Source organism: Pagrus pagrus (genome assembly GCF_965226575.1).
Source record: "Pagrus pagrus genome assembly, chromosome: 18".
Lineage (NCBI taxonomy): Eukaryota > Metazoa > Chordata > Actinopteri > Spariformes > Sparidae > Pagrus > Pagrus pagrus.
In genome coordinates, this window is record NC_140202.1 from 18,659,093 (window position 1) to 18,669,673 (window position 10,581).

The 10,581-nt window shown below is 41.4% G+C and overlaps 1 protein-coding gene across 1 annotated transcript in view; it reads left to right on the forward strand.

Annotated features, from left to right (window-relative positions):
- The window catches only part of dph6 (diphthamine biosynthesis 6), a 60,666-nt gene extending 52,530 nt beyond the window's left edge, over positions 1–8,136 (forward strand). The window contains exons 14-15 of the mRNA XM_084380505.1: positions 219–606; positions 5,269–8,136. Of these exons, the coding sequence (XP_084236631.1) occupies positions 219–606; positions 5,269–5,387 (507 nt within the window). The 3' untranslated portion in view covers positions 5,388–8,136. The remainder of the gene's footprint in view (positions 1–218; positions 607–5,268) is intronic.
- Positions 8,137–10,581: the final 2,445 nt, after the last annotated feature.

Consider the following 10,581-nt stretch of genomic DNA (forward strand, 5'->3'; position numbering starts at 1 on the left):
GATAGCCTGTCAGTCCGTCAAGTAAAAAGCCTATCTTAGTGGTTGTATTTTATGATGTGCTTTACAATAATGTTTAGTGTTGATGGAGTCGTGTTTGTGGTCAGAAAGCACAGCGTGTTTCTCAGCAGGAGGGCCATACATTTGATTGTAGTTTGCGACACAACACGGTATATAATTTGCCAGCCATTTCATTTGAATACCATCTGTCTGCATTGCAGGACTTGTCCTGGGAGCCTGAGAGCAAACCTGCGTCGTTATTGGTCGCCGTGGTACCTGCCTTACCCAGGGGTGCAGCCGTTGAGCTCCATGTAACTGCAATTCAGGACGATCCCGCCGAAAGGACTTCCTGTCACGTGACTGCAAAGGTGGCATGCGGATCCATAGAGTGCCACACTGTAATGTCTGCCGAAAAGTGTAGTGCTTCTCTTTCACTATCCCTGGCTGTGTCTGGCGATAACCTGGAGGTCAGCGGCGTGAAGGATGTAACAGAGACAGTCGGCGCAACATTCAAGAAAGCCATGAAGAAGATGGATGCTGAGCTGGTGCCACTTTGTGCCAGGGTGTTCTACAAGTGCAACCACTCAGTGGGCCAGGAGATTGTTAAAGGTATGTAACTCAGTGATGAAAAGTACAATTTTGAGCTTCTTTGAGGTACTACTTTATTTAAGTATTATCATGTTCTGTTACTGTATACTTCCACTCTACCACATAATGTACTTTTTACTCAGCTGACCCTTATTGTACAGTGTATTCATACATTTAAATATATGTGTAATTTACTTTTACTTGTACTTTCCTTTTTAAAACTGGGTGCCTACATTACCCACAATGCAATTTAGCCACTGAGTGACATCATCAGAGGGCAATTTATCAGATTATATGCAATTTATTGTGTAGCCACAAAAGTCTTTAAGCTACTTTTTTCCCATATGCATTGGTACTCCCCAAGACCTGTAAACCCCATTTAATGCGAAAAATTGGTGGAGTTACCCTTTAAGTACATTTATTGCCAGAAAATTACTTCTGATACTTACTTTTTATGACACTCATTTCAGTGGACCTGTACCTCACTCAGGACACTGCACATAATCCTTGATTGATCTAATATTTACACCCATTAAGAGGATTTATCCTTAATGAGCTGTTCTGTTGAAGGCAACACTTCTGAGATACGCTGCTCCTGCAAGTTAAGCTCTTCATCACCGTATTAATGGAAACAAAGTGACAGCTCGTCTCTCTCTGCACTCTCTTTTCAAAGAAAGTTTGAGCTGACATCGGTTAAGTAAACTCCATAAGGTATTCTCGGAAGCAGTCTCCAGAGGATCTCCTCTTCTTCCTGTGTTTAATTATTGTAAGTCATTTGTTGTGTCTGCAATGTGTACAGTAACCCAAGCAGCTGGCACAGTCTTTTGTCATCATTACACTTTTATACACTGCCATCTCCTGCTCCCAGGATCCTAGGTTTCTTGTCGAGGCAAATGTGGAATGGTATTTGTTTTATCCTGAGAGATGTTCTCTCCGAGGGAAAAGGGCGACGAGCACATCGATCACACAGGCTCAGTTGTCAAGTCATCGCTGAAGCAGTCAATTAACATTTTTGAATCGGAGCCAAACCAACCATCTTACTGTCATTTTTAGCTTTGACATAACTCATCTTTCTGAGGACGTGAAATTATGGTTACCCGTGATGAATGGGAAATAGGTTGATCTGTTTAGAATGTGTGTTGATATGCATGACACATGAACAGTGCTATCTGTTTTGTTACCTAATTATATAATAGTTATTCAGCATTGTTTCATGATATATGATGCATGTCATTTATTCCTTCTGTCATTTTCACAAGAGAAGAGTAAGATGGTCTAGCAGCGAGGAAGGAAAATATCTCAAGTTTTATATGCAAAATTCTATTGTTGAAAACAAAATAGATGTTGATATAGCAATAAATGCTGAATGCATGTATTTTAGTACAATTGGAATCAAATCTTTTGATTGAAATGTCTATAGAAAGTACTCCAAAATGTTAGTTTTATAGAAAACATTAACTGTGTTACTGGGTCATTCGTTTACTGGAACAAATTCAACCCCAATCTTCACCCTTGAAATGTATGTTTGTTTGATCATCAACCCTAAAACCATTTACTGACTCATCATTGAGCTGGATTCTGTTACCTTACCCTGCATGCACAGCCAAGCCCTGGAAGCTCACCCATGGGCGTTTTTATGGGTCACAGCCTATGCTCATCGGGTGATGAATCCGAAAAGTCAAAGGAGGAAAAGTAACACCTCTGGCGCTAGCAGTCACAGCCTCACAACTGCTGCTGTCAGCGGGCAGACAGACAACAACACTGCAGCAAAATGTGACTGCACAACCCCCCCCCAGCCCCCCCCCTCCCCTTCGGTTACTTGCGTCAGGATTCACAGCTGATAGACATGACATATGCTCCAAATGAAACCTTTAAACATCTTGTCTCAACTTGTTACTTCCGATAGAAAGGTTCTCACAAAGATAGGCCCCACAACTCAACTAGAAACCTCAACTTTTAGCGAAGGACTTAAATGTGACCTTGTGATGGTATTTATCTGAAAATGAAAGAATTCCATTATTATACACAGTAAGTATCAATGTTTTTATGTCTTTGCTTCTATATACCAAAACTAAAAAAACACAAGGGGACCTCATATAGTTAAACATGCAATGACTGATTTTGGCCTTTTGGTGCCAGCAGAAACAGGCAGCGAATGCAACACTATCATGTTTTCACATTTTAAAATTATACGATGAACTTGTTAGCTAACAGTTGCCTATTTATGCACCCAACAGATACGGGGCAACATTAGCATTTACTGGAAGTTGTGTTTGTTTCCACCTGAGTTCAAAATGCATTCTCCTTTTAGCTCGGTTTTGGTCTCCACCACCTCCTGAGGAAAATAACTGCCTCGTAAGCGACTTTTTATAGGGAACCAATGTAAATGCGGATGGCTTCATTATTCTATATCCTTTACATTGTGCAATTAACATTTACTTCATAATGATTTCATCTGAAGACATGTCTTTTGCCAGTTTAAAGAAAGGTGAGGAACTTTTCCATTATTGAGGCTCCACTGCCCATAACCAGCGTCTCAGCCCCCTTTGTTCAGTCCCCTTGGACTAAATGAACAATGTTCATGAGCCAACACTTGCTAATTATGACCTCGTTTACCGGATAATTTGACCAGTTTGGAAGTCAGTGTAGCACAACTAAAAACCACTGGCTCTGGGCCTTGGCCACTGCTTAAAAGCCCCGTAAGCCCAGCAGGCATCAACCACTCCACACAGGAACCCCCTCTTTCTCTCCTTTTCACCACTGCTTTCACTGACACCCCTCCTTCTATTCACTTAGGCTTACAATATTTATATATTAATCAGTTCAAACTAAAATGGTTGTTGATGTTTAGCATAAAAGGGTGTTGTGGGCATTAGTAATGGTTTGGTTTTTGAAAACACAGAGATTTAACAGCAGCCCCTTTCAGCTCCCTGTGTGTTCGCCATGAAGCAGAATAATGGCTGGTCCTCTTGGGTAGATGGTTTAGTTCCATCCCATTGCTAATGTGATGGCTTTTTGAATCTTACTGCCTCTGTCCACTGGGCCTCTCAATGAGGCTCCCCGTGTTGCCTGAAGGGGGGCTGAGAGACCAGGGGACGGGGGATTGGGTGTGATTTTGTGATTTTAGAGAAGCATTTAAAGTGCTTGGAGCTAAATATTCTGTGTCTTTACCCACTTTTCAACCACAAAGACAAAAAAAACACAAAATTGCGTGGTCACTCAAGTCACCTTCACCCCCCTCATGTCTCTCATTCATGCATAAGCAGGCGCGTCGGTGAACGCAGACACTGAAAGAGACTCTCAAAGAGAGAGCGCAATTATTTCCTATCTGTTAGTACAAAGATTAAAACATCCTGACATAAAACAGGCTTAGTGTGCAAGGTGTGATGAAGGGTGTGTTTCTTCTCCTAATGAAACCATCCCCTGTCTGTGATCTCCCGAGCTCGTTCAGTTGTCAGCTAGCCATCTCCAGAGGATCCTGCTTCCCAGGGTGCACCACATGGTCTGATAACACATATTTAGGCTTTTAATGCCCTCCAAAAAAGGCCTGTGTTCAGTGGGGGTATTTTAAGCTGTAGTGCATATTAGCTAATTAGGGTGTGTGGGCTCTTTGTAAGGATGTTTGGCATGCTGCGTGCGCTTCGAATGAAAGAGAATGAGGCTTATTAAATAGTGCTGAACTGCTCGCGTAACCTCTCTGTCCTGATTTCTCTCTCTAAAAGTTCCCATAAATGTCACAGAACGGTGCTGCAGTACTAGTAGATGTTATTCAAAGAACAAAAGTTTGTGTTTGTCTACTGAGACTGGTCAGGAATGACAGTTTGACATCACGTTAGGCAGATGTTCTGGATGGAAAAAGACAGGTATTTGCAAGAGTGATGGGACAAAAGTGATGTGGCATACTTTCCCAGATGTTTAACTCAGATCACAGTGACCACACCCAAGTCGCATGCAACATGCTGCTAAATCTGAAGATTTAAGCCAGGACAGTCAACCATGAGACAGGAACACTTGTGACCAATTAGTGCACGGAGCAGAGGAGGGAAGGGCCAACATCCCAACGGGGCTGCTGCTAAATAGACAGGCTGTCATCAAGACCAAGCTCTGAGACGCTTGATGAATTCTCACATGTCCGCTGCCCGTCTGTAGTCCGGCCACACACACACACACACACACACACACACACACACACACACACACACACACACACACACACACACACACACACACTAACAAAATCTCTCAGCCCCAGCAAAACTGAGAGGTAGTCCCAACACAGCTTCCTAACATCCCAGCACAACAGGAGCAGAGGATCCATTCCACTACATCCCCCCCCAACAAGCTGCTCAATTGTCCAAAAGGGTATTGGCAGGGGTGCCCCCTCCCTTTCTTCTGTGTGTATGTGTTTGGTTGTGTGCGAGGTTGGGAGGGGTAGCTTAGAGTTCAGTCTTTGCTGACCATATGCCTGCACTGCAGGGAGTTGAATGGGGGGGCTACAATCTGCCAAGGATTTAAGAATGCCAATAATTTGTAAATAGGCCTGTGTTCCCTGGTCGAAGGGTTAAGTGCAGCCTCTGTAGTCGGTTGGTCCCAGAGGGACGGCTACATGTCCGACTCCAGCCAATGTTCTCTTGAAACTAACGCTTCCTTCTTCTTTTCTCCCTCCCCACCTCTACCTGCCAGGACTTGAGGAAAGTTTGAGAAGCTGTCTGGGAGAGTCCAGTCCGTCCGTGGCTCTGGTCCCAGTCTTGGACTTGCCTGACTCCCAGATCCTCCACCTGTCCTGCTGGCTCAGTTTATAGACACGCAGCCAGAGTCAACAACCCGACTCCAGTCATCCACGGCACTGGAATTCAGTGGGGCTTTTCTGGAGGCACGACTCTTACAGCCCCAACACATAATGACTTACAACACGACATCGTGAATGCGGAAAAGGGAAAACTGCTTCACTGCTCATGAATTCTTGTTGAAATGCAAAGCTGTGTCTGTCTCCAAGTGGGTTTGATGATGTGCCGTTTTGAGGGTGTGTTTATTCCACCTCATATCCCAAAACTTAAGCCAGTAATTCACGTTGTCCTACACTAGAGTTGTATACTGCCTGCAGCAGCTGTTACTATGCCTCGGAGATGAGTCTTACGGAGCTTCTGTAAGCTAAAGCTGCATACCAGAGGACCGGAGACCATGGCCCACAGTAGAAGACACAGCAGTGTGTCATTCCACGAGGAGATAAACTGTATCCCCTGATATCCCACTGTCTCTGCTGGAATTTCTCTTAGCACGCTAGCTAACACCCCTCATAAAGGCCTAGTGCCACCGCTAACACCATCTGTTCAGTTGTAAACCTATAGATTTACTGTGTGGCTGTGTGTAATGTGTGCGGATGAGGTGACTGCATTCCTCCCTCTCATGCTCCATGGGATTCAAGGTGTGTTATTATTGTGTAATAGGCAATCAGCGCAGAGCACCTGAAAAGATTAAGCCTCTTTATGTTTTCTATTGATTCTAAGGCAACCTGGTTAATAGGAGGGGGACGCTACAACACACAGCTGCGGGGCACGTGTGTGATCTGTCTGTGTGTGTTTGTGCGTCGGGGGTGTCAGTGGACACAGTGTGACGACGTGGGAAGAAAATAACGCCATTAACCATTGCTCCTGGAACATTTCTTTTCTCAAAGATCATGAACCGTATTGATGATCTGAGTTGGAATGCATCTTCACTCCGGCTATTCTCTTCATCGCGCTCGTGATGGCGGGAGAGTGGAGTGGGCTATTGATCTTTTTCACCCACCACAATGTTGTTTTGATTGTTGTTATCAAAAATTGAACAATAGAGGCGGCCAATAGAGCCTGGAGATTTTTATTGAGGGTTGAGAAACACAAACAAGCAATTATTTATGAGAGCGAGCAAAGCAAATGCCCGGTAAATATACAGCGTGTGTTAATGTTCACCTATTTGGTTTTAAAGGGCTCGACCAGGGGGGGAATCAGAGTTTTTGAATGATGCGGGACTAAGATATGGATGTTTTTTACGTGTACTCTAATACATCTCAGTCAAGTAAACACAGTAAATTTCATCCACAAATATAGCAGCTCCAGGTTTGGCAATTGCACCAATAGTCAAATTTTTGTAGGAGACATCCCTCCGAGAGTGTTTTCTCTTTCAAATTACATGTTTGTTTTTTTCCACAACCAAGCAGGGCATTGCCAAACAAGACTCGTTGTACGTTCAGCAGTCATACCCGATAAAAATAGTTTACTAAGGAAGATTGAAGAATATTTTCGTTCAAATTGAGCAATGGAAATGAAGTAACGACTCGCATCAGCTTGTGGAAATGTACTGACATTTTTATTAAAATTCCATATTCATAAAACATTTCTTTGTTTGGTTTTGAATCGTGCTTTTTTCCCATCACAATACAAGGATTTTATATGTAACGAAACGTTCAAATACAAGAGTCAGCATTTCGGTGATCACAGAGGAGCCATGCCACTAGGATTCAGTGCACGACGCACACTTGTCGATCACCGCTGTAAACATAACATTCTGTCTGTCTTTCAGCGGGCATGTTTTCATACAGACACAGGGAAAGCCACAAGTACTGTATATCATCACACCCTCATCATAGCCAATGTGATGGCCTATGGCAGGCACATTTCTTTGTGTCTCTACCACTGCGTTTCCTCACAAAATGAATAAAGACAGGGTGACATTTAGTTTTCTCATGTGTTTTGTCAAATGTACGTTTTCTACCGAGCTGACCTGCAACCACTCTGCAAACAAACTGTCTGTTGTGGCTAACATTGTCCTTTGTGCGCAGTGTACCAGCCTGCGGCCCTTGTCATTGTGGCCTTGCACATGGACTTTAACTGTGTGTTTCTTCCTCCAGGCTAACCAGGCTGATGTGTGTGACTCTCTTTCCCCACAGCAGTGGGCTACAGTAGGGGAGCCCGGCTCAGGACCGGGCTTGCTGCACAAGACGCCTTCTGAAATTGCGGTCTGTTTGCCTCAGTGACTGTGGTTGTGTTTGTTTTCGTGTTTCAATCCTTTTTGTTTCATAATGTTTTGTTTTGCACTCCTGACGTACTGTGAAAGCATGTCTGTACAGACACAGCACTGACTTCACGAAACTTGTTCTATCTGCTGAACTGGCAAGCTGTCACATGCTATTGAGTGGTGTGTGCCGCCCTCTTGTGGTCGACTTAAATAATGCAGTTTAAGGAGCTTTCAATTCTATGTGTACAGTATTTCCACTGATATACTGAGTGCCACAGTTGATAAATTAAGTAACCACCATTGCATATTAAAATCTATGTGACTCAGGTGGAAACGCTCTCTGACTTTAAGTTTTATTCACATACTTTCAGTCTCTTCTCAGGCTTAGTCTGACTCTCCTGAAAATTCTAGCAACAGGCGACCACATGAAACGCACCATTAACTTATAAAAAAATTATGAATTTGAACATTGTTTGACACATTTATGATTATGTAAGTACACAACTCATAAAAATTAAAGAGTTTTTTTTATATTTTAAGGCAAAATTGTTACATATATCTTTAAGACAATAAAATATTGAATTATTTTCAAAACATTTCCTTTAGTAAAAAAAATGTTCTGTCTGCTGTCTTATTTTTACCTTATTGTATTTTCTTTTCTTTTTTTAAATGGGCAAACCCATAAGCTGATGCTGATGATCTGATATTTTTCTATGCACATTGGATCTTTCTTCCACTCTGTGTAATGCAATGTTTTGTTTATAGTACTCTGGCACAGGGATGGAAGTAACTAATTACATATTCTCAAATTACTCATTTTTGGGGGTACTTTGGTAATATTTTGAAATAAAAGTTTTTTTTTTACTTGTAGTATGTATTACAACATGTTATCATCAACATGTTACCTTTCATTTGCAATTTTGTAGCTAGTAAAGCTATCCAATCACAAACAGGCCAATGAAAACCCTGACGGACAAAAAAAACACAAAACTCTGCAGCAGGTTTGGAGAGGTGACTATGACCTCTGAGGAGAACAGAGCAGGAGTTGGGAGCAATTTCGACTGAAGATTTGGAGAAACAGAAACCCCTTTGATTGAATGCCTGCTGTAGATATTGCATTAAACACCAACAGTTAAAAAGTAAGGGTTAGGGTTAGACACCCTAATGTATTGCAGCTATTAACAATGTTACATACTGTACACCAAAAAATTAAAATGCAAAATTAGTATTTATAAATATTTTAAAGCTGCCAAAACACAATCTGCTTCTGACATTAAAATATAAGATTAGATTCATATTTCATTTTATTTTCATTGCACAAGTTTTGAACGAGTGCAAGTACTGACACAATGAAATGCACTATCAATATGTTAACCGAAACAACCAAAAAAACACCAACACTCCAGCATAGAGGAGCAAACCCATCAGCTCTGAATTGTTTATACATTTCCAGAATGATAAATAAAGGTTTGCGGCAGAAATGAACATCATCAGAGAAAACAGATGGTTTACAGTAAATGAGGAGGGAACAAGGCCATACAGTGCATGCCATAGTAGAGAAACCCTCAGTTAACAGGAGAGGGATATTTTATTCATACAGCGGTGTGATGATGTGAAATATATGGTCTTTGATAAAAATCACTTGAGACATGGGTATGGTAAGGGACTATATAAATCCTTTCCTCATTAATAAAACGCAGTGGGTTGGGGATATCAACCTCAACACTTAAATCGAATGTGATTTAAATAAATTGCTGTATAACGAACACTATTTTATGACCGTGGCTTTGTGAGAGGCCTAACTTATTTAATACTTCTAAAGTTCATATGGCAATAGATACAGATAAGTCAACTTTGAATAGAAAATAGTTAGTTTTCATTTTAATTTGTTGGTCAGAACAGACTCGACACAGAAGTTGAATGAATAACAACATAAAAACATATTTGTTTTTTGTCTAGTTGTAATATTGTTGCAATATTTACAACAGAGCATTCTCTCTAACTTGTTCTCACACAGTAACGTAGATAGCCTACATATCATTGCTTCACTACCTGCCAAGAAGTCATATCACTGTTAAGATAGATTACTTAAGACATTTAGCATGATACCATTTTGTGATACCCAATCATATTACACAGGATTCCAAAATACCATATAACACAACATTACATTGCAACTTGACCAGCTACAGCCTTTAACATTAAGTCATCATAGTGGCCAGAGGGCATTCATCTGCAAAAATCTATGGAAAAGTCTCCACAAAGTCATGCATGTAAAAACACATTTGCAGAAACTCAGTGCTTCCAACAGACCATCAATCAGATGGCATTTAACTCATAGCCAACATCCAAGTTCTGATAAACCATCTGCAGTTATTAACAAACATGTCAATAGTAATAAATCTTGAATGGCACATACTGTATCATCCTCTGTGGCCTCCCAGCCAGAGTGGCAAAGGGAAATTGTGACTCACAACAATTTTCTTCCTTCCTCAGTGATTGAAATTCCACCAAAAACTATGCCGCATGCAAATGACTGCTCAGTCATTCAGAACACTATCTCAAACGGATCCAGTCCCTCGGGAGCAAGTTGACTCTGCAAATATAGACACATCTGTAGGCAATAATCACAATGGATACACCTGCAAAGTGTGCTTGAAGACATTTACTTCATCCCTTCAGCTTTGGATTCACTCACCAACTCACAACAAACCAAAATAATTTAAGAGGGGCAAAGTAACAGGCCTGACTTTCTAAAAACAGGCAATTTCAAGGTGCACCTGCAGTCACAAGATTTGAGCTCCAGCAGAGGCTAAAAGACTTTGTAAAGCTTAAATGTCTCAAAAGTTTTTGTTCACCATCCAAATTACATTGTTCAATAGCAGTGCCAGAATTAGTCCTTATTCATTTCCCTCTAAACTTGCCTTTGAAATGAATAAGTTGGTCCAAAATAAAAAATAAGAAAATAAAAAATGCAGCTCCACCTTTGCTACATCAGGATGA